The sequence below is a fragment of the Phyllobates terribilis genome, unplaced genomic scaffold (assembly GCF_046119375.1).
Source record: "Phyllobates terribilis strain yellow unplaced genomic scaffold, ASM4611937v1 Scaffold_4__5_contigs__length_816908805, whole genome shotgun sequence".
Classification (NCBI taxonomy): Eukaryota; Metazoa; Chordata; class Amphibia; order Anura; family Dendrobatidae; genus Phyllobates; species Phyllobates terribilis.
In genome coordinates this window covers 508,692,177-508,717,086 of record NW_027362764.1, presented here as the reverse complement: position 1 = coordinate 508,717,086, position 24,910 = coordinate 508,692,177, and the positions used below count along the sequence as shown (strand labels likewise).

The following is a 24,910-nucleotide window of genomic DNA, read 5'->3' as shown; positions in this document are numbered from 1 at the left end:
TGTACTTGATTGTGAGGTGGCCTAACTGTTAAAGAAACAAAAATGCACACAGCATATGCAAAACAGTTCATATTTATTGTGGACTTTCACCACATAGGCTGGGGAGAACGTAAAGTACAGGAAGGCACAGACTGACTTCACCAGACCAAGTATTGAGAAACTGAGGAAGCTAAATTGATTCAAGTTATTCATTTGTGCCTTCAGCGACCCTGGAGCATCATCCCAGTCTTACATATTTGCATAGCCTCAAGTATTATTCATATAATATCAGCGCTTTCTGCAGCCATTGCTGCACTGATTACATGCCTTTTTAAAGGGAGAGGCAAATAGTGTGTCAAGTAAGGGATGCCAACTCAGGTTCCAATCACATTCCGTATACACACATACATATACATATATATATATATATATATATATATATATATATATATATATATATATATATATATATATATATATATATATATATATATATATATATATATATATATATATATATATATATATATATATATATATATATATATATATATATATATATATATATATATATATATATATATATATATATATATAAAAAAAAATCCATTGTGGCAAGATTGTAAAAATGCATCAACTGCACATAAAGTCCTCCAGAGATGGCAATTTCTCTAATTCATAGGCATCAAAGAGATCGCTGATTCCCTCCTCTTCTCCAAGACTCAGCAAATAATCCTCATGAACGAGAGGCGGCAGCAAGTTCACAAAAGGACTGTCGAGATTCAAAGGTATTTGATCTTCTGTCTGCTGAAGTAGGTTGGTCGGAGAGGTCAAGGGAGAAATGGTTTCCACTTTACAGTTTACGTTTTCTATGTTAGGTGAGAGAAAGTCTGCAGAAGAGAATATATATAAGGGTTACAAACTTAGGGAATTTTCATATTGGAATATGCCATTTAGCTGCAGATAAGAGGTTAATCTGCATGTAAATAGTGTTACAATGCTGCCTTACTGAAAATGTGGCCATCGGGGGAAAAAAAATAAAAACACTTTCTCCAAGGAGCCATTTGTTTTCAGGCATAGGGGTGTGCACAGAGCAGCTCCAGGCGCTATACTATAAGTACGACCCAGCACATAGATAGCTGCGCTGCACAAAGTCCGAGGGTGTGCTTATGGCCGCCGCTCACAGTAGCGAGAGGTAATGCCATTTGCATGCAGGTAAGTAGCATTTAACAAGATAGAGGTTTCCTTTATCCTATGTATAAAGGAAACCTGTTAACTTTGAGACAATGCACTTTTCCTTCCTCAGTATATAAAGGGATTGCCAGCTTGGACTGTAATAATTTGAGTTACCTTTGGAATTTGGCTTCTGAAGATTCCCATTCTGATCAGGATTATTTTGTTTGACTGGACTACTGGATTCACTTTCTTCAGGGCATAAATAAACTTCTATGGCTCCTTGAGTGCTAGATAAGTGTATCTGTAAACTCTGCAAAACACCAAATCATTCATAAGTGAAGGATATCGTAGCTTCTGTTTTACCATGATCCATGCCATATCTGACTGTAGGAGAGGACTCATAATACAGAACATTTAGAGACTGAAAAACATGCATGGAATGGTCACAGTGCAAAGATCAATTCAGTAACAACCACTTCAGGATTGGGCAATTTTTAGCTTTTGCTCAGTACCCAGCCACATGAAGGCTCATTTTGCAGGACAAGTTGTAGTTTTGAATAAGACCATCTTCATTTATTACACTTACTATATCAAATACAATTAAGGCAAAGAAAAAAAAATGTTCATGTTATTTTAACAATTTATCAAAGTTATGAGTTTTTAACTTGGTCAACGGAGCTGTGAGGGCTTTTATTTCCGTTAAGAGCTGACATTTGTTGATACAACTTTTGATCACTAATTTGGAAAGAGGTGATGAAGAAAAATAAATAAAAAAAAATCCAGCAATTCTAGACTTGCAAATTCTTATTTATTCAGTTTACCACTTTGGTTAATTTCATATTTTCATACTACAGACTTTTACAAATGCTGCAATAATCTGTGGATCTATCACAAAAGCTGCCAGTGCAGATAATTGTGTAAAAATATGAATCTGTATAATCTCCTTGCCTTCTCTTCTGCTCAACTTTCCCTGGTTCCCTAGACAGCGTTTACTGGCCTCCAGTGATGACCACTTCAGAGACAGAAGGCAAGTTAGGACCCCAATTCATGAAGGTGTTCTCACCAGTTTTCTGGCATGAAACACCTTCACATATCACAATTTTTGCACAACTCGAAGCAAGTTAATTTTCATCCTAAATGACCATCTATTAAATGCCATAATTTAAAACTATCTTCTAATATACATAAAGAATTCCTCTACCATTCCCACACTACGCTGACTGCTTTTTTTTAAACCACCACTTCCTCTTATGACGCTTTATTTGAGAATCCCAGTACATGCTGGCATACGCCAACTAAGTACTAAGTATTATCAGGGGTCACTGCCCCAGCCTCTGCCTCCTCCCTGAAACGAAGAGTCAGGGGATGGGCTAGTCCCTGCTTTACGAGCATGTGTTGGCTGTCAATTCTGACAGATGCTCAGTAGATTCTTCTAACTGGGCAATATGCACAGTCTGCTGCCTTGCCGGCTCTGATCAGAAGTAACGAGCAGGCAGGAGAGCGCACTGTATAGTGCCAGGGCTGCCCCCACAAGTGACATCACAGGAGATTATAGCACGCAGCCCAATAAGTAATAAATCGCTGGAATCACTCTGCCCATCCTCTTTGTGGCTCTCAGATTAGCTAGCAAAAACACATGCGCTAAGGAATTAATGCACACATTATTCTCACCATTGTTGGCCGTTACAGTAAATACAAGCTTATTGAAGACATTGCCCAGTTTGTGTGCAGAACACAGTTACTCGACTGAAAGCAAGACAAATTTGCTGTAGAAAATTTCCACCACAAATCTAACCAAATCAGTGGTTTTCAATTGTAAAAAAAACAAACACAAAAAAACAAAACACACAGACAGGAGCGATGAGTGATGGCTAAGCTGGGAGAGATTGTCGCAGAGCAGCACAGCCAGGCATCTAGCTAGTGACTACCTGGCTATGAGTGTTTAGCTTTATAGGAGAACGTGTCCCAGATAACCCCTTTATTTTAATGTCAAAGGGGGGACGTTACCAGATTTGTACAATTTCTGAAATTGACAGGCTTCTGACCTAGATTTCAGCACAGCTATATCAGAAAAAGGAATACCAAGTTAATGAGAATGTAGATGTGAATGCCTCCCTCTTTAGTAAATATACCTTCATTTAAGGAGTGTAGCAGACCTTGCACTGCTGGTCCCATTAGAATCTAATGGTCCCTGCATTAGAATACGGGACTTGAACGGCACTATCTGGTTGTCTGTATATAGACACGCATCTCTAACTTTGCTGGCAATAGGTTTACTGAGGTGTAAGGGGCAGAAATGTTTTGCATTAGTTTGACATTGTATTACATACAGAAAGTGTACAACTTGTGGTTTTACAGTAAAAATCTACATATCATTTGTTAAAATCCGAGTCACTTACCTGCTACCGCTATCTTTAAGCAGGTCTGGGCAAAAAGAACTTTGGAGTTTAAAATAAGTTTGTACCGAATGAAAAGAGAACCTGTCAGGTTGAAAATGGTACCTGGTCTGCAGGCAGATGAGCTGATCAGATTGATGTATATTTGTGGGAAAAGCTCTAGTAGGAGTTGCATTTTTTAAATTGAAATCCCTGGTGTTTTTTTTTGCACGAGTCCAGTGGCACGATCCTATTCAGAAATACAGTTCTCTGTATAACTGCTTGCAGAGAAAGGTCAGTCACTGAGCAGGATCGCCCACTGGACTCTTAGGCATACACACCCCAGGGGCTTCAATGAATAAAATACAAGAACCTACAAGCCTATTTATCATTCTGCCAAGCTTCTCCTTCACCAATACCATACGGTCCCCAGATCGGACTGTGCAACAGGTTTCCTTTAAGGCAAAGTTCAAGAGCATATCAAAAATAATCTGTATTCCAGAAACCTGATGCTTCATTCGTTCTGTGATGCGGTTTCATCTGTTTTTTTTTGCACCCACTGAAATCTATGGGGGACTTATCTGTTAAAGATGAGATTAGTGCCTGCTCAGATTTTCCTCTCCCCTCCAAAGAATGCCGCCAATGTGGAATGGAAAAACCTTCATTGAAGTCACTGATTAATATTAGTTTATGTGCTACTTGTGTGAATTTCATGAAACATAGCAGCCTTCTTCTAAAACCACCACCACTTGTTCATTGCAGTTCTGCCCCAATTGAGAAAAAAAAAACAGGAGCTTATATGTACTGTATTTTTTGGACCATAAGACGCACTCCCCCCCCCCCCCCCCCCCAAAAAATTTGGTCCGAATGTAGTCCAAATATAGTTTTTATAGAGCTTACGGTGTGGGGTGGAGGCAGCAGCGGAGGCATGGTCGCACTGAAGGGAGCATGGTCGCATGGCAGGAAGATCGCAAGGGTCACAAGAAGGCTCACATAGCAAAATCAGCGGCGCCGCCATTAATTCACTATTGCCATGTTAGACTGGAGAAAGTGGGTGGTCCCGGGCCAGATCACATGCTGCAGGGATGTTACAAAAGAGGCAGGGCCGGAGCAACACACAACAGCACAGCGCGCAGTCCCCCCGGCCCTGCCTCTTTTATAACGTCACTGCAGCACGTGTTCTGGACCCGAGACCACCCACTTTCTCCAGTCCAACACAGCAATAGTAAATTTATAACAGTGACGTTGATCCCTGTTCATGCTGTGCAACCCCGCTACCTGCAGTGTGACCACGCTCCATTGGGCTAAGCAAGGAGCGCAGGCGCACTGCAGGGAGATGGATCACGCGACAGATCAATAGCGCTGTTATGAACTCACTATGGCCGTGTTAGACAGGAGAAAGTGGGCGGTCTCCAGAACACATGCTGCAGCACATGATCTGGACCGGGGACCGCCCACTAACTCCTGTCTAACACGGCCATAATGAATTCATAACAGCGCTGTTGATTCCTGTTCCGTGATCCATCTCCCTGCAGTGCGACCCCACCACTCCCTGTCTAGCGGGGTCCAGACAAGAAACAGTGAGGCAAGCATTATACTGTAGATTAAGTTTAAGCACACACAGCAAAACACTATGGCTGTGGTGAACTATAACTCCCAGCATGCCATAGGAGCTGAAGAACATGCCGGGAGTTACAGTTCTCATTTTTTGCTTCAAAAGTTTTTCCCCCCCGTTTTCCACCTCTAAAACCTGGGTGCGTCTTATAGTCTGAAAAATACGGTAATAGACAGTACACATGAAGAGTTATGCGGTTTCTGCAAGAAAGCAGTAATATTTGGGTAATCTCAATTGTGTTAATGACATTCAATGGTTTACACAAAGATAACATGTCTAGAGTGATTGATTTCCGCCACAAAACAGTGCCAAATTGTGCCCATTTTGAGCAGTCATTGACAAATATTCCAAGCCTTAAAGTATGTTACCCACTTTGAAGGTGTTTAGGGAGAAATGTACGTTGAAAGGAGAAAGAACTGGTAGTAGGCCATCACTTACCTCAACTGGGTCAGGCACTTCAAGTCTAGTCTCCGGAGGAGCTCTCACAACAATAACAGTTTGATCCTTAAGGCCACTAATTTTTCGTATATCCTGATAGGTTACATAAGCCAACGTAAATAAGGTTAAGGACAAAACATTAAATTCAGGCAATTGAGATGTTATGACCCAAATGCTGGCTCGTAATCATAATTTACCAATTGTGGTGATCATTATGAGTAACTAAGGCTTAGTTCCCACTATAAGTATTTGAAGAGTTTGTGATGTTGCAGATTTTCTGCACATATTAGCCAAATAACTTGCATTCTTATTGCATTTTTTGTCTTTTTGGTATGTCATGTTCTGAACTAAGAGGCTGTGTTTGATACTTCGTTATTTGATTTTATCAAAATTTTGATACAGTTGTGCGTGGATTACATGCGTTTAATGCATTGACAGTTTTTGTAACAATTTTTTTTTTTTACGCCCCACAGAGAATACAGCATCTTAATGTTAAAGCAAAGTGGATTTGAGATATATAGATACATATTCCACTTTTCCGGAACAGTAAGATGCTGCATTCTTTGTGGCAGGGCTGTGGAGTCTGTATAAAATGGACCGACTCCTAAAATATATAATAAATTGGGTACAGTAATTCAATGCAGTTTGTGAGGAATATTTTTTTCAGAAGAATTTGGGAAAGTTATGAAATGTCCTATAAATGTCTGTCCTATTCCTGATCTAAGGGTCTAGACTTTTAGCGGAGATGAATCTGTGCTACAGTAAATTTATCACTTAAACATGAGCCATGTATGAGGGAGTCAGTTAGTTTAATGGAAATTGAGGAGTCGGAGGTTTGGCTTACCGACTTCACAGCCCTGCTCTGTGGGGCGAAGATACGCAGTATCAAAAACTTGTGTGTCGTGGCACTCCATATTTTGAGCTGCTTGTCAAGCCTTCTATAAAACTAGAATGTGGATGGGTGATAGTCTTCACGTAAACGTGAAGACTATCTTCACAATAATACCATGGGTTTTAAGTCCAGCGTTTATGCACAAAAAAAATATGAACAAAAGAACCATATGAATTAAAGTTATTGTTCATTCACTCGAACTTACTGTTTTACTCATTAGCCATAAGGATAGGGATTGCATTATGTAAAGGATATCTTTGGTTCTCTGAGTCTTCAGTTAGAAGTTTCAGATCCAATGTACAAGTTTGTATCAAGTCATCTAGTTTCTTCTCTTCTTGACTGAGCTCTGAGAGCTCCTTGGACAAGCCTTGGCAGCGTGCCATATTACATCCATCATCAGGAAGTGTGCAGCCCCTAGTTGTTTTTAAACAAAGTATATTAAGAAATTACAGGCTGACGTACACATTTCAGTACATGAAGGAGATCATTCTATAAAACAATAGGATAAGTCTGTAAAGATACAAAGCATATCCACGTATCATAAGCAGTATTAGTACGAGTACCTACATTAATTGCTTCCAGTCTGCCCACAAACTTTAAAAGTACAGCCTGTCTCATTCCTACTCTGCACTGTCCATCTAAAATCACTACATAGTGGCACAGCACGTGATCGTGTAGCTGCGGAGATGGGGGATCTGGCTGGCAGGCAGCTGGAATCACCATATAGAAGGCTAACTATTACCATCTGTATCTTCATTGCTTCCTCCCCCATACACAGTGGTCATCTGATTATTGTGTATAGGGTATTCTACAGGACATTACAATTACAGAGATACCAAACATAAATAGTTTTTGTTTATTTTATTTAGGTGCTGAAAAAAAAAATTCTGAAATTTGTTTAAAAAAAAAAAAAAGTTTTCGCTTGTGTGGTCATTTTCTGAAAGCAGTTTTCAATTTTTGGGATATGGAGCTGTGAGAACTTCATTCTTTGCCCCCTGAACAAGTTTTTTATTGCTATAATTTGGGAGGTAGATACAATGTTTTGATCGCCTTTTATTACATTTTTTACAGCTGCATTTAACAGGTTAATTATAACAGCCATCATAGATGTGGGCTTGGCTTGTGAGCCCCCATGAAAATCAGGGAGCCGGCATGTCGGAAAGGGTTAAGGATTCGTCTGGTGACAAACCGGATGCCAACAGACTTGGTGGCCACACCAGCTTACATGTTCTAGCAATATTAAACAAGTTTTGGCCTCAGCCCTCAACCCCTGGTTTTCTGTATACAGCACAATTTTTGCTGGCGCTACCTATTAAATGGCACCCAAGTCACGTCCTCTTATAACTTCCTGCCACGCCTTGGCCAAGAGGGCTTTTGGAACATTTTAAAAGATATAAGAACATAGTCACTCTTGGCAAAAAAAAAAAACTTCATATGTGAGAACTGAGGTTGCTGACACAGAATCAGAACGGTGAATAAAAAAGGGACAGGTTACAAGCAGGTGATCTCAATGTAGAAAAGGATAAAAAAAAGAGTCAAAGGGTTATGCTCATTATAAATGGTCAAAACTGCAAAATGCTTGTAAAAAGAGTACGCAAATTAAGATTTATGTAATTTTATAGTGTACTGATTGTTGTCTAGGTTACCGACTACTGCTGCAGTTTATCATTGGCATCTGGTCTCCTAGGCAAGGAACACAGTGCTTACATGCTCTTTTCTGTAGAGCTTGTAAGAATGGCTCTGAAGCTGGCTGCTGGATCCTGCCAATTTCATTGCCAATGCGTTCATATAATGCTGCAGAGGCACAGCAGAGAATGAGCAGTTAGGGCCAACAATGCAAAGATGCCCATAGCAGGAAAAAAAAACAACCCTGTGAAGCAGGAACTAGGAGTAACCCTTTTAAAACTTGGCACAATTTAATTCCTCCTCTATCCAGAGCCCTGTGATTAAGGTTGAGAATGCGCACTTACATACCACTCATTCTGTATAGAACTGCTACAGTTAGTAATTTTAAAGGGAACCCACCAGGCGATTCATGCTGCCCAGAGCAAAAGTTACCATGAATCGTAGCCTGGCTGCACGACTCAAGACCAGTTTATTATAATCTGAAATGCTACAGCATTTCAGAAAAAAAATACACTTTAAAAAGGACTGAGTGTCAGCACAGAATTACTGATCAAACCATGGTGCGGTCAATCATTTAAATACACCTTCCTACCTGCTTGGTTTCCATCCATCTCTGACCTTCTCTGGCACTATGAAACCACAGCTGTAACAGAAGAGTGTGGGGATGAAGATCGAGAGACAACAAGCAAGTGTGAAGGTGTACTTAAATGTTTGGCCCTGCTGTGAAGCTCCAGGTGGTGGGACTTACTTTGAACAGTCATTCTGTGCTGAGTTCCTTTAAAAGAATCACACGCCAAGTGAGAGACCTGCCAATCACCTGTAGCAGTGCTGGGAAAAGCTTGCTGGGGAGGAGCTGGACTAGTATCACCAGCAATGGTCCCTGGTTGGATCTTCAAAGTATATTTTCTTTAAAAAGACAAACATCCTGCTGCAAGTTTACCTGAAATGACAGGTACACAGATATAGATCTATACTTACATCCACTGAATGTTGTTTTTAGATTTCTTTTTAATTAGATGAATGCCTTCCAATACATTAGTGATATCATAAATTCTTCTTTTTTGCACCTTGAGGACTTCAGCAGCTCTATTCAAGTCCACTACACCATCAGAGGATTGACTAAGCAGCTGAATAAACTTCTTAGTCAAAAGGCCAAGTGAGGTGTCATATCTTGTTTTCTCCAGAGGTGATTTTGGAGCTAAACCAGAAAAAAAAAAAAGTTACGCATCATTTTTGCCAGCCTAAATAAAATGACCAAGAAGTAGACCACGCTTCATAGACCAACACTTATGACTTGGATAGAAATCCAAGCAATCAACTCTTAAAAGAGAACCAGTCACATCAAGAATCAATTTACCTGCAGATATAGCCGTAATCTGCAGAAAAACCAAGCTAGTGTCAAGTTTGGCTGACTTAGGCCTTGTTCACACGAGCATATAACACAGCTGATCTTTTATCGGATAGCACTCAGCCCAATGTTATACTCTGTGGCATGCAGATCGGCAATTTACTCCTGCTGATTCAGCATAAGAAAACAATTGCAGAATTCTGCAATTGGCAGCAAGACTCAGCTCACTCACCCATACAAATCTATGGGCTTGTAAAACATTATACTGCACTTGGATGTCATCCCAGTGCAGTCCAATATATGCAGATACAGGAAATGGAGAAATTACTTTCTCAGTCTCCTCCGCACCTGTGATGTGATTCTTCAATGCGAGAGGATCAAAGCACAGACACTCCACTCACACTCGCAGCAGAGTTTGAGCTGAGTGTTATTAGCATATCACATCGGATGCTATATGCTAGTGATTCCAGCCTTACTGGAAGAGCGGCTATAAAAGAGAAAATTACATTCTATTCTCCCTACAACCATTCCCAGTCATCGGGGCAGTGCAAGCAGCTATGTCACAGCTCATCACTACACCGTGAGCGCACTGCATTACTCCCTTGCTCATTGGAGGTCTATAAACGTAACGTGAGCAGTGAAGAATTTCCCACTGTGAGGAGACCTGCAGTGTAATATACATCCATGTTCGGTACGACTTACTGCTGTGGGTCCTTTACAAAACTTATCAAAGAGTTGCCTGCGCTCCAAACTGACGCAAATCTGGAAAAGCAGTTACGAGCAGCAACGTCACCCATACCACCCAGGGCTGTGGAGTTGGTAAGCCAAACTCCTCAATTTCCCTGACCGTGAGTCCACAGCACTGCCTCACTACTGAGCATGTACATAAAGTGCAGAACAGATTCATCTCAACTAAAAGCTGAGACCCTTAGATCAGGCATAGGACATTTCATAACTTTCCCAAATTCTTATGAAAACATTGCAGCACATACTGCACTGAACTACTGTAGCAATTTTATATATATTTTAAGAGTCGGAGCCAGTCCATTTTATACCGACTCCACAACCCTGGTACCACCTAACATCACAAGAGCAACAAAGCAGCAGTTCCATCCATCACATTAGGGTTGAGTTAAACATTTGAACAAATGTAGAAGGGTAATTTTCAAGTTGATAATTTTGTATGGCCCCCGAAGGATGGTATGAATAACCAAATAGCCCTTGGCAGAAAACAGGCCAGAAGATTGCAGCGTCTGGTCACACGAACTCCTGCACTGATTAGAACAGCTTCATCATCCCATTAAACAGTGCAGTTTTTTTCCTTGCCATCATTACAAGGGTTAACCAGTTCAAATGATCTCCTAGAGTTGATTCTCCATCCTGAATTGTCTCAGCTGTTCTGTGTTGGCCACTCCCCTCTGGTACATATGCTTGCCACTGACACTTGGGAATTGCCAGTGATATTTCTACTTCCTGGTTAGGTATTGGAGGAAAAATTCAGTGTTTGGAGTAGGCGGTTGGAGAGTTGTTCAGGAGATTTCTGCTTTGTGTTGGTTTGCATTCTTATCCTCATCCTCTATTTGGTTTCTCCTATTCGTCCCTCCCCTGTGTTCCACTCAGTTTTGTGAGTATATTTGTAGTTTTCTTTCATTCCTGTCTCTGTCTTCCCTTGTCTGGTTAGTGTAACTCTATACACTTCAGCCTCACACCTCCCTGGGTGGGGGATGGAACAGATAAGGTTTAAGATAGGAGCATAGCAAGATGTGTGACCCCAGCCTCTCCACCTTTTGGGGTAATCCAGGGGACAGGGATAGACTAGGGTGCCCGCTGGTTCGAGGGATCAGGTAGGCGCCCACTGTCCCTACATGACAAAAGGTTCCCCACCCTTGCTCTATATCAACATGTAGTTTCTGGAGGTGACCGGTTTCCTTTCAACAGTGACAAAAACCAGTAAGTGTATGGAAACATTCTTGCCCAATTTGTGTTCATAGCCTAGTTTCCTCCCTACAGTTAACAGAACAGATGACAAGACCTTTAATTAAAACCTACTTTTTGGGCTGTCTGGACAAAATACAGTGGCTCTTCCTTTGCCTTTTGGAGTTTTCAAGCCTTCAGAGAGATACTGTTGACTTCCATCTCCAAGTTCTAATCGTCGCTTTGCCTAAAACACAATAACGTGGCTATTAAATATAAAGTGACAGAATATATCTACAAACCAGTTTCTTTATAGGGCAGGACATAATTACAGCTATACAACATGAGCAGTGGCAGCCACAGTGCAATCCACAACACATGGATGTATGAACTAGAAGACTGCATGCAGAGAGGCAATATAAATAGAGAAAGCAACTTGAGAAGGAAGCTAGGCAACACATAGCAGATTGCTAGATCCCAAGGACTAGATGTTCTGTTTTCCAGGGAACCCCTGTTCAGAAACACTAGCCTCTATCTTAGTGGAAGCCACCATCTACAGCATGAAGAACATGGATTTCATTTTCAGTCATTCAAGATAGTAGCATAACCTTTAGCATTGTGGGTAGGGATAGGAACTACATAAGTACAGATTGCAAGTGAGAAATTATTGATCAGGTTCTTGATGGGAGATCAGCCAGAGGCATCTAGCAGGGGGTTATCCCCTTCTCTACATTGAGATTGCAAATGCTTTGCCAAACCAACCATGCCAGCATATGGGTAGGTCAGGAGAAATAGCTATTCAGCCAACTACTGAAGGTGTTGGGGGGGTCCCCCCATGTCCTAAATGTCACATATTACGAATTCTGCTTTAGTATTGATTTAAATAGCAATTAACGAGGACCTAGTAATACTTTAAAAACTAAAGATTATGCTGTACACAATTAAACAAGGCTATGACCTACTTAATGCACATCTTTATCATGCACAGTGGACAATCTTTTTTACTGCAAGCTGTAGAACTCTGTTCATTTAGTAAATTGCTTCATTTTCATGCAGATTCCCAAAACTGTACATAAAGCTACAGCAGCGTTTTTTCACAGCCTAGATGCATGTTCCACACTCGTGTTATGACAAGTATGAACAGTTGGCTCGCAGAGAGTGGACGCAGCCCGTCTGCATTACACTTCACGATATGTATACTGGCTCACCGAAATATGCACAAACCTTAAAGGGTTTGTCCATGTCTAAATTTTCTCCTAGACGTTTCATTACTAGAAGGTGCATAACAAAAAGAAAAACCACACCAACAACATACAACAGAAACTGTGCTTTACGCATCCTGCCCGTGACCAGCCTCCCCACTGGTGCTCGTAGTGTCTTATCACAAGCACTGATGTCACTGTCAGCATCAGCCAATAACGGAGCTCGGCGACTGCCAGAGTTTATTGCATGAGCAGCTCAAAGTCACCAAGATAAATGATTGTGTGCAGACAGACACTGGGAGCAGCAGTGGAGACTCTGTTCTGGACCTGGGCAGGATAAGTAAAGCTCAGTTTTGTTTTTTCTCTTTAACTGCTGGAAGAAATTATAGAAAAAAAACCCTTTCCTGAAAAGGGGCCAACTCCTTTAAAAGTTATTTGTCCTCCATGCCCTCCAACCCAGCATTATTCACCTATGTATGATTAAACTCCCTGCCTAACCAGCCCTGTATAACATAATTCAATTAAATGAATGCTTTAAATAAGCATTTATAATAATCCCGTTTCCTAGTCGATGGGGCGTTAGTTCCCCAGACTAGTCAGCCCTCTTTCCATGTTATCATGACCCTGTGGGTGTGATAACAATTTACACAAGCCGGCCTCATCGCCAGCTCATGCAAATCAAGCGCATGTGCGCTGCTCATTTTGGCAGCATCAATGAGTCTCTGAAACCGGGTCTATGCTCCCCGACTTCAGAGACGCACTGCGCATGACCAGAAGCCAACTTCTAGTCATTCTCCTCTGAAGCCAGGAAGTGTACACCCAGCTCCAGAGACGCATTTGTGCTGCCAAAATGAGTGGCGCGCATGCGCTAGATTTGCATGAGCTGGCGATGAGGACACTTGCGCAAATCATGTTATTAAACCCATAGGGGCGTGACAGCATGGAACAAGGGCTGACTAGTTTGGAACAATCAACACCCCATCGACTAGTCAAAGCCCTGGTACATTGTTCTACTGTTCAGGCACCTGCACAATTATGGCCTTCATTGAAGAGTCATCAGAAGAAAACCTCTCCTGCGTCCTCCCCATAAAATTCTGCATCAGAAGTATGCAAAAGAACATCTAAAAAAGCCTGATGCATTTTGGAAGCAAGTTATGCAGACCAATGAGGTTAAACTAGACCTCTTTGGCCACAATGATCAAAAGCTATGTGTGGGAAAAGAAGGGCACAGAATTTCAGGAAAAGAACATCTCGCCAACCATTAAGCATGAGGGTGGATCAATCATGCTTTAGGGTTGTGTTGCAGTCAATGGCACGGGGAACATTTCACGGGTAGAGGGAAGAATGGATTCAATGAAATTTCAACAAATTCTTAAAGCAAACATACCACAGTCTGTAGAAAAAGCTGAAGTTGAAAAGAGGATGGCTTCTACAAATGGATAATGATCCTAAACACATCAAAATCCACTATAGACTACCTCAAAGGGCGCAAGCAGATGGTTTTACAATGGCTCTCAGTCCCCTGATCTGAACATCATTGAAAGTCAATGGCCTGACCTTAAAATAGCAGTGCATGCAAGATGCAGGAATCTCAGAACTGGAAGAATGGATGAAAATTCCTCAAACAAGAATTGAAAGACCCTTGGCTGGCTACAAAAAGCATTTACAAGCTGTGATACTAGGTACTAACCATGCATAGTGCCCAAACTTTTGAGTCGGCTCATTTTTTTTTTTTGGTTGCAATTTCTAAAGTGTAAAAGATGAAAATATATATTTTTTTGCCTAACACACATAGGAAATGTGTCAACTTTAAGCCCTTCAGGACCTTGAGATTTTTGTTTTTTTGTCCCCTTCTTCCCAGAGCCATAACTTTTTTTTATTTTTCCCTCATTATGGGAGTGAGGGCTTGGTTCTTGTGAGAAGAGTTGTACTTTTGAACAGCAACATTGATTTTACCACATCGTGTACTGGAAAATGGGAAAAAAATTCCAACTGCAGTGACATTGCTATTCCACATTTGTGTTTTTTTTTTTTTACCATGTTCACTAAATGCTAAAACTGACCTGCCATTATTATTCTCCAGGCCATTATGAGTTCGCAGATACCAAACATGTACAGGTTCTTTTTTATTTAAGTTGTGAAAAAAACAACTCCATTTTCCGAGACCCATAACGTTCTCATTTTTTCAGGATCTGGGTGAGGGATTATTTCTTGCACGCTGACCTGATGTTTTTATAGACGCAATGTTTTGATCACCTGTTATAGTAATGTTGCAGCAACCTAAAAAAATATGCAATTCTGGTGTTTTGATTTTTTCTCATTACGCCGTTTACTGATCGGATTCTTTATATTTTGATAGATCAGGCGTTTCTGAATGGGGCGAGACCAAATGTGTATTTTTTATTTTTATTTTGAATGGGGCAAAAGGTGGGTGATTTGAACTTATATTAGAAAAAAAATGTATTTGCTTCATTAGTCTCCTTACAAGACTTGAAGCTGCGATCTTCTGATCGCCTGTGCTATGTGTATGTGCTTCAGCCCTGCTATGTGTAGCAGAAATCATCATCTGCTATGAATGCCGGTCATGGGGCAGCGTTCATAGCAGATCTGCAAAGACAAGCACTGGGGTCTCCTGCGGATCCCTGGTTGTCGTGCCAACCCATCAGTGCCCCCATGATCATGTGGCAAACGCAGATGGGTGGGGTTTGTTACGCACTTCCAGCGCGCTCATGTTAAATGCAGCTGTCAGATTGACAGGAGGCAGAATGAGAGGGCAAATATATGAGGAGTCAGTGTGGTTAAAAGGGGGGGACGTGAGAGGAAACAATATGAGACTATTGAGTGGAGACAGTATGGGGGGAGAAGAGTGTGAGAAAAGAAGAGACTGAGTAGTATGGGGGTGGTGGTGGCATGGGGGGACAGTATAAGAGTACAGTATGCCAAGGAGGAGTGATGAGGGGGCACAATGTAGAGACTGAGCTCTCTACCCATAAACCCATGCCGGTTTTAATTACAGTAAGATCCTACCTACCCATATACAACTAGGCTTCAGCCTAGGAGAGGATTCACATTAGGACAGGGTCCCCAGCAACAGATCACCTTGTCGTTGGCTACTGGGCATGCATGAATCAGCCAAATTATGTGCCAAGTATCTCCATTTTTCCTCATCTAAAGCAGTAATGCAATTAAAATTTCATGTTTACATGCTATAGCGCTAAAGTGCAACCTACCTATGTATTGCTGCATAGTCACCATCGCAGGCTGACCTGTGGCTGCAAGCACCTGGGGATCCCTATACAAGACTAAATGGGGAGCAGCATTGCTTACAGGACTTCCCATAATGTCTTTTCTTAGAAAGGTAAGGGTTACAAATTAGTGGTCAATGGCAGAGATCAAGCAGACCAGGCACATTAGTGTGCAGCACCTAATCTGAGCAGGCTGAAGATATGCACCTAGTGCTCCTAAGAGCAAGTTAACACAAAAAAAAACCCCGATATTTAATCTAAATTGTCACCCACATGCAAAGATATAGATATATATATGCAAAAAGTTTACAAGACCAAATACAGTTTCCTATGTTAATAAACGCAAAGTATCAGTAAAAAAAATGATGCTATACGGATGATCTGAAGGGATCTGATATTTTGTGCACATATAGAAAAATATATGCAAGTCTCATCCAAAATACAGAAGAGAATAGAGCATACTGCGATTTTCATCACACAGACATTCAGGCTGTAAAGACGAAAAACACGTGAACAGACCCATAAATAACAATGGTCTGTGTGATGTTAGTTTCTTCCATAGACAGCAGTCAGACAAATACACTCATGTCATGTGAACAGTGCCAGAGTACAGCTGAACCATGCCAACTCTGCTCTATGAGTGTGGCACAGGTGGAGGTCCCAGCCTCGTTCCCCCTTCACATGGGGCCTCACGCCCCCCCCCCCCCCACACACACACACACACACGCAGCCTGGCCCAGGTAGAGGCCCAGCCTCGCTGCCCCCACCCCTCCACAGCCTGGCAGAGGCCCAGCCTCGCCCCCCCCCCTCCACAGCCTGGCAGAGGCCCAGCCTCGCTCTCCCCCCCCCCCCAGTCTGGCACAGGTAGAGGCCCAGCCTCACTGCCCCCACCCCTCCACAGCCTGGCCCAGGTAGAGGCCCAGCCTCTCTGCCCCCCCCCCTTCACAGCCTGGCCCAGGCAGAGGTCCAGCCTCGCTGCCCCCACCCCCCTTCACAACCTGGCACGGGTAGAGGCCCAGCCTCGCTGCCCCCACCCCTCCACAGCCTGGCCCATGAAGAGGCCCAGCCTCGCTACCCCCCTCCTCCACAGCCTGGCACAAGTAGAGGCCCAGCCTCGCTGCCCCCACCCCTCCACAGCCTGGCACAGGTAGAGGCCCAGCCTCGCCCCCCCCCCCCCTCCACAGCCTGGCAGAGAGCCCAGCCTCGCCCCCCCCCCCCTCCACAGCCTGGCAGAGGCCCAGCCTCGCCCCCTCCGGCACAGGTAGAGGCCCAGCCTCGCCCCCCCTCTAGTCTGGCACAGGTGGAGGCCCAGCCTTACCCCCCCCCTCCACAGTCTGCCACAGGTAGAGGCCCAGCCTCGCGCTCCACCCCCCCCCCTCCACAGCCTGGCAGAGGTCCAGCCTCACTCACCCCCCCCTCCTCCAATCTGGCACAGGTAGAGGTCCAGCCTCACTCACACCCCCCCCCCCTCCAATCTGGCACAGGTAGAGGTCCAGCCTCACTCACACCCCCCCCCCCTCCAATCTGGCACAGGTAGAGGTCCAGCCTCACTCACACCCCCCCCCCTCCAATCTGGCACAGGTAGAGGTCCAGCCTCACTCACACCCCCCCCCCTCCAATCTGGCACAGGTAGAGGTCCAGCCTCACTCACACCCCCCCCTCCTCCAATCTGGCACAGGTAGAGGTCCAGCCTCACTCACACCCCCCCCTCCTCCAATCTGGCACAGGTAGAGGTCCAGCCTCACTCACACCCCCCCCTCCTCCAATCTGGCACAGGTAGAGGTCCAGCCTCACTCACACCCCCCCTCCTCCAATCTGGCACAGGTAGAGGTCCAGCCTCACTCACACCCCCCCTCCTCCAATCTGGCACAGGTAGAGGTCCAGCCTCACTCACACCCCCCCTCCTCCAATCTGGCACAGGTAGAGGTCCAGCCTCACTCACACCGCCCCCCCCCCCTCCAGTCTGGCACAGGTAGAGGCCCAGCCTTACCCCCCCCTCCACAGTCTGCCACAGGTAGAGGCCCAGCCTCGCTCCCCCCCCTCCCCAGTCTGGCACAGGTAGAGGCCCAGCCTCGCTCCCCCCCCCCTCCCCAGTCTGGCACAGGTAGAGGCCCAGCTTCGCTCCCCCCCCCCCCCCCGGCACAGGTAGGGGCCCAGCATCGCGCTCTCCCCCCCTCCACAGCCTGGCAGAGGCCCAGCCTCGCTCCCCCCCCCACAGTCTGGCACAGGTAGAGGCCCAGCCTCGCCCCCCCCCCCGGTAGAAACCCAGCCTCGCCCCCCCCCTCCACAGCCTGGCAGAGGCCCAGCCTCGCTCTCCCCCTCACCCCCAGTCTGGCACAGGTAGAGGCCCAGCCTCGCCCCCCCCCTCCAGTCTGGCACAGGTAGAGGCCCAGCCTCGCGCTCCCCCCCCCCCTCCAGTCTGGCACAGGTAGAGGCCCAGCCTCGCGCTCCCCCCCCCCCCTCCACAGTCTGCCACAGGTAGAGGCCCAGCCTCGCGCCCCCCCCCCCTCCACAGTCTGCCACAGGTAGAGGCCCAGCCTCGCGCCCCCCCCCCTCCACAGCCTGGCAGAGGCCCAGCCTCACTCACCCCCCCCCCCCCTCCAATCTGGCACAGGTAGAGGTCCAGCCTCACTCACCCCCGCCCCTCCAATCTGGCACAGGTAGAGGTCCAGCCTCACTCACCCCCCCCCCCTCCAATCTGGCACAGGTAGAGGTCCAGCCTCACTCACCCCCCCCCCCTCCAATCTGGCACAGGTAGAGGTCCAGCCTCACTCACCCCCCCCCCCCTCCAATCTGGCACAGGTAGAGGTCCAGCCTCACTCACCCCCCCCCCCCTCCAATCTGGCACAGGTAGAGGTCCAGCCTCACTCACCCCCCCCCTCCAATCTGGCACAGGTAGAGGTCCAGCCTCACTCACCCCCCCCCCTCCAATCTGGCACAGGTAGAGGTCCAGCCTCACTCACCCCCCCCCTCCAATCTGGCACAGGTAGAGGTCCAGCCTCACTCACCCCCCCCCCTCCAATCTGGCACAGGTAGAGGTCCAGCCTCACTCACCCCCCCCCCTCCAATCTGGCACAGGTAGAGGTCCAGCCTCACTCACCCCCCCCCCCTCCAATCTGGCACAGGTAGAGGTCCAGCCTCACTCACCCCCCCCCCTCCAATCTGGCACAGGTAGAGGTCCAGCCTCACTCACCCCCCCCCCTCCAATCTGGCACAGGTAGAGGTCCAGCCTCACTCACCCCCCCCTCCAATCTGGCACAGGTAGAGGTCCAGCCTCACTCACCCCCCCCCTCCAATCTGGCACAGGTAGAGGTCCAGCCTCACTCACCCCCCCCCCCTCCAATCTGGCACAGGTAGAGGTCCAGCCTCACTCACCCCCCCTCCTCCAGTCTGCCACAGGTAGAGGCCCAGCCTCGCTCCCCCCCCTCCCCAGTCTGGCACAGGTAGAGGCCCAGCTTCGCTCCCCCCCCGGCACAGGTAGAGGCCCAGCATCGCGCTCTCCCCCCCTCCACAGCCTGGCAGAGGCCCAGCCTCGCCCCCCCCCACAGTCTGGCACAGGTAGATGCCCAGCCCCCCCCCCCCCCGGTAGAAACCCAGCCTCGCCCCCCCCCTCCACAGCCTGGCAGAGGCCCAGCCTCGCTCTCCCCCTCACCCCCAGTCTGGCACAGGTAGAGGTCCAGCCTCACTCACCACCCCCCCCCCCCCTCCAGTCTGGCACAGGTAGAGGTCCAGCCTCACTCACCACCCCCCCCCCCCTCCAGTCTGGCACAGGTAGAGGTCCAGCCTCACTCACCACCCCCCCCCCCCTCCAGTCTGGCACAGGTAGAGGTCCAGCCTCACTCACCCCCCCCCCCCCTCCAGTCTGGCACAGGTAGAGGTCCAGCCTCACTCACCCCCCCCCCCCCTCCAGTCTGGCACAGGTAGAGGTCCAGCCTCACTCACCCCCCCCCCCCCCCTCCAGTCTGGCACAGGTAGAGGTCCAGCCTCACTCACCCCCCCCCCCCCCTCCAGTCTGGCACAGGTAGAGGTCCAGCCTCACTCACCACCCCCCCCCCCCTCCAGTCTGGCACAGGTAGAGGTCCAGCCTCACTCACCACCCCCCCCCCCTCCAGTCTGGCACAGGTAGAGGTCCAGCCTCACTCACCCCCCCCCCCCTCCAGTCTGGCACAGGTAGAGGTCCAGCCTCACTCACCCCCCCCCCTCCAGTCTGGCACAGGTAGAGGTCCAGCCTCACTCACCCCCCCCCCCTCCAGTCTGGCACAGGTAGAGGTCCAGCCTCACTCACCCCCCCCCCCTCCAGTCTGGCACAGGTAGAGGTCCAGCCTCACTCACCCCCCCCCCCCCCTCCAGTCTGGCACAGGTAGAGGTCCAGCCTCACTCACCCCCCCCCCCCCTCCAGTCTGGCACAGGTAGAGGTCCAGTCTCACTCACCCCCCCCCCCCAGTCTGGCACAGGTAGAGGTCCAGCCTCACTCACCCCCCCCCCCTTCAGTCTGGCACAGGTAGAGGTCCAGCCTCACTCACCCCCCCCCCCCCCTTCAGTCTGGCACAGGTAGAGGTCCAGCCTCACTCCCCCCCCCCCTCCCCAGTCTGGCACAGGTAGAGGCCCAGCCTCGCTCCCCCCCCCAGTCTGGCACAGGTAGAGGCCCAGCCTCGCTACCCCCCCCCTCCACAGCCTGACAGAGGCCCAGCCTCGCTACCCCCCCCTCCACAGCCTGACAGAGGCCCAGCCTCGCCCCCCCCCCCCCTCCACAGCCTGGCAGAGGCCCAGCCTCGCTCTCCCCCCCCCCCCCCCCCCCAGTCTGGAACAGGTAGAGGCCCAGCCTCGCCCCCTCCGGCACAGGTAGAGGCCCAGCCTCGCCCCCCCCCCTCCAGTCTGGCACAGGTAGAGGCCCAGCCTTACCCCCCTCCACAGTCTGCCACAGGTAGAGGCCCAGCCTCGCGCTCCCCCCCCCCTCCACAGCCTGGCAGAGGTCCAGCCTCACTCACCCCCCCCCCTTCAGTCTGGCACAGGTAGAGGTCCAGCCTCACTCACCCCCCCCCCCCCCTTCAGTCTGGCACAGGTAGAGGTCCAGCCTCACTCCACCCCCCCCCTCCCCAGTCTGGCACAGGCAGAGGCCCAGCCTCGCTCCCCCCCCCTCCCCAGTCTGGCACAGGTAGAGGCCCAGCCTCGTCCCCCCCCCCCCTCCCCAGTCTGGCACAGGTAGAGGCCCAGCCTTACCCCCCTCCACAGTCTGCCACAGGTAGAGGCCCAGCCTCGCGCTCCCCCCCCCCTCCACAGCCTGGCAGAGGTCCAGCCTCACTCACCCCCCCCCCCTTCAGTCTGGCACAGGTAGAGGTCCAGCCTCACTCACCCCCCCCCCCCCTTCAGTCTGGCACAGGTAGAGGTCCAGCCTCACTCCACCCCCCCCCTCCCCAGTCTGGCACAGGCAGAGGCCCAGCCTCGCTCCCCCCCCCTCCCCAGTCTGGCACAGGTAGAGGCCCAGCTTCGCCCCCCCCCCTCCACAGCCTGACAGAGGTCCAGCCTCGCCCCCCCCCCCCTCCAGTCTGGCACAGGTAGAGGCCCAGCCTTACCCCCCTCCACAGTCTGCCACAGGTAGAGGCCCAGCCTCGCGCTCCCCCCCCTCCACAGCCTGGCAGAGGTCCAGCCTCACTCACCCCCCCCCCCTTCAGTCTGGCACAGGTAGAGGTCCAGCCTCACTCACCCCCCCCCCCTTCAGTCTGGCACAGGTAGAGGCCCAGCCTCACTCCAACCCCCCCTCCCCAGTCTGGCACAGGCAGAGGCCCAGCCTCGCTCCCCCCCCCTCCCCAGTCTGGCACAGGTAGAGGCCCAGCCTCGTTCCCCCCCCCTCCCCAGTCTGGCACAGGTAGAGGCCCAGCTTCGCCCCCTCCGGCACAGGTAGAGGCCCAGCCTTGCCCCCCCTCCTCCAGTCTGGCACAGGTAGAGGCCCAGCCTTACCCCCCCCCCTCCACAGTCTGCCACAGGTAGAGGCCCAGCCTCACGCTCCCCCCCCCCTCCACAGCCTGGCAGAGGTAGAGGTCCAGCCTCACTCACCCCCCCCCCCCCCCCTCCAATCTGGCACAGGTAGAGGTCCAGCCTCACTCACCCCCCCCCCTCCAATCTGGCACAGGTAGAGGTCCAGCCTCACTCACCCCCCCCCCCCCTCCTCCAATCTGGCACAGGTAGAGGTCCAGCCTCACTCACCCCCCCCCCCTCCTCCAATCTGGCACAGGTAGAGGTCCAGCCTCACTCACCCCCCCCCCCCCCCTCCAATCTGGCACAGGTAGAGGTCCAGCCTCACTCACCCCCCCCCCCCTCCTCCAATCTGGCACAGGTAGAGGTCCAGCCTCACTCACCCCCCCCCCCTCCTCCAATCTGGCACAGGTAGAGGTCCAGCCTCACTCACCCCCCCCCCCCCCTCCTCCAATCTGGCACAGGTAGAGGTCCAGCCTCACTCACCCCCCCCCCCTCCTCCAATCTGGCACAGGTAGAGGTCCAGCCTCACTCACCCCCCCCCCCTCCTCCAATCTGGCACAGGTAGAGGTCCAGCCTCACTCACCCCCCCCCCCTCCTCCAATCTGGCACAGGTAGAGGTCCAGCCTCACTCACCCCCCCCCCCTCCTCCAATCTGGCACAGGTAGAGGTCCAGCCTCACTCACCCCCCCCCCCTCCTCCAATCTGGCACAGGTAGAGGTCCAGCCTCACTCACCCCCCCCCCTCCTCCAATCTGGCACAGGTAGAGGTCCAGCCTCACTCACCCCCCCCCCCTCCAATCTGGCACAGGTAGAGGTCCAGCCTCACTCACCCCCCCCCCCCTCCAATCTGGCACAGGTAGAGGTCCAGCCTCACTCACCCCCCCCCCCCTCCAATCTGGCACAGGTAGAGGTCCAGCCTCACTCACCCCCCCCCCCTCCAATCTGGCACAGGTAGAGGTCCAGCCTCACTCACCCCCCCCCCCTCCAATCTGGCACAGGTAGAGGTCCAGCCTCACTCACCCCCCCCCCTCCAATCTGGCACAGGTAGAGGTCCAGCCTCACTCACCCCCCCCCCCTCCAATCTGGCACAGGTAGAGGTCCAGCCTCACTCACCCCCCCCCCCCTCCAATCTGGCACAGGTAGAGGTCCAGCCTCACTCACCCCCCCCCCCTCCTCCAATCTGGCACAGGTAGAGGTCCAGCCTCACTCACCCCCCCCCCCCCTCCAATCTGGCACAGGTAGAGGTCCAGCCTCACTCACCCCCCCCCTCCAATTTGGCACAGGTAGAGGTCCAGCCTCACTCACACCCCCCCCCCCTCCAGTCTGGCACAGGTAGAGGTCCAGCCTCACTCACACCCCCCCCCCTCCAGTCTGGCACAGGTAGAGGTCCAGCCTCACTCACCCCCCCCCCCCCCCTCCAGTCTGGCACAGGTAGAGGTCCAGCCTCACTCACCCCCCCCCCCCTCCACAGCCTGGCACAGGTAGAGGCCCAGCTTCGCTCCCCCCCCCTCCACAGCCTGGCACAGGTAGAGGCCCAGCTTCGCTCCCCCCCCCTCCACAGCCTGGCACAGGTAGAGGCCCAGCTTCGCTCCCCCCCCCCTCCACAGCCTGGCACAGGTAGAGGCCCAGCTTCGCTCCCCCCCCCCCTCCACAGCCTGGCACAGGTAGAGGCCCAGCTTCGCCCCCCCCCCCCTCCACAGCCTGGCACAGGTAGAGGCCCAGCTTCGCCCCCCCCCCTCCACAGCCTGGCACAGGTAGAGGCCCAGCTTTGCTCCCCCCCCCCTCCACAGCCTGGCACAGGTAGAGGCCCAGCTTCGCCCCCCCCCCTCCACAGCCTGGCACAGGTAGAGGCCCAGCTTCGCCCCCCCCTCCACAGCCTGGCACAGGTAGAGGCCCAGCTTCGCCCCCCCCTCCCCCCTCCACAGCCTGGCACAGGTAGAGGCCCAGCTTCGCTCCCCCCCCCCTCCACAGCCTGGCACAGGTAGAGGCCAAACCTCGCTCTCCCCTCCTCCCTGGCACAGGTAGAGGCCCAGCCTCGCTGCACCCCCCCTCCACAGCCTGGCACAGGTAGAGGCCCAGCCTCCTCACACTGCTGTACCCCCTCCTCCCGGTGACAGATACAAAATCCACTAATACACAGGTGACCTTTCCCCTGCCCCCTCCGTCCGGGGCGTGCCCCTGGCCTGCTGCAGGAGAGCCCCCCAGTGCATGGCGCCCCCTGTACCTGGCACTCATCACACAGCCGACACTACACACTCATGGAGACGGGTGGGGGATGGGGCACTATTACCGGAGGGCGCCCCAGTGCAGGCTGCAGTAGGCCGGTTCTGGCGGCGGGTCCATGCGGGGTGGAGTAGATGAAGCTGGCCGCTGCCTGCTGCTCCGGAGCGCACAGTCCGTGCGGGGGATGGTGCACCGGGCCGGGGGAGGAAAGGACTTGCAGGTATCCGCCGCCTCCTGCGCCAATCACAGCGCCGCCCCCGGCCACGAACCCCCCGGAGAAGCTGGAGCATTTGTCGGGGAGCAGCAGCTGGTCGTGCCCGGGGTGGCTGCCTTTTCTCATGGTACGGAGCCGCCGCCTCCTCCGCTCGCCTCCTTCTGACCCCAGTAATCCGCACGGCCCGGCCTGCACCCTGGAAATAGCCGGGGCTGTAGTTAGAGCAGGTCCCCTCGGTGCTTGCGGTGAGCTCGTCTGAAGGATATCGAGCACCAGGGGCGGCAGATGGAGGCGGATTGTACGGCTGTGTGTGCTAGGGCCCCGGCTCCGACCTCCCTGCCACCGCCGCGGCTGAAAAATGGCTCCAGGAAGCTGACAATGAATGAAGGGATGCGGTTTACGCGCGAAGGTCCTCCCGCGAAACTCAGATTTCCCGCCGTCTTTTTCAAATTGGATTTGCATGTCCCCGCCCTACGTAGTTTGCCACTCTGTGATTGGACGGGGACACGCTCACGTTCTGAACGCTGCATCGCCTCTGCTTCCCGCCTGTCATTGGCTGTCATTCTCCACTGCGCGTCATCGGTGCGTGAGGCTGTGCGCTGTCTGTACTGTATGTGGTGCTGTGTGAGGTGCTGTCTGTACTGTATGTGGTGCTGTGTGCTGTATGTGGTGCTGTGCGCTGTATGTG

The 24,910-nt window shown here is 50.5% G+C and overlaps 1 protein-coding gene across 1 annotated transcript; it reads right to left on the bottom strand.

Moving 5' to 3' along the window:
- Positions 1-544: 544 nt before the first annotated feature.
- E2F3 (E2F transcription factor 3) lies at positions 545-24,673 on the bottom strand. Its single transcript, XM_073678841.1, has 7 exons — positions 24,076-24,673; positions 11,499-11,610; positions 9,080-9,299; positions 6,731-6,889; positions 5,584-5,698; positions 1,330-1,465; positions 545-869 (listed from the first exon to the last, which is right to left on the bottom strand). Exons 1-7 carry the CDS (start codon positions 24,346-24,348, stop codon positions 613-615), a joined length of 1,272 nt encoding a protein of 423 aa, XP_073534942.1. The 5' UTR covers positions 24,349-24,673; the 3' UTR covers positions 545-612.
- Positions 24,674-24,910: the final 237 nt, after the last annotated feature.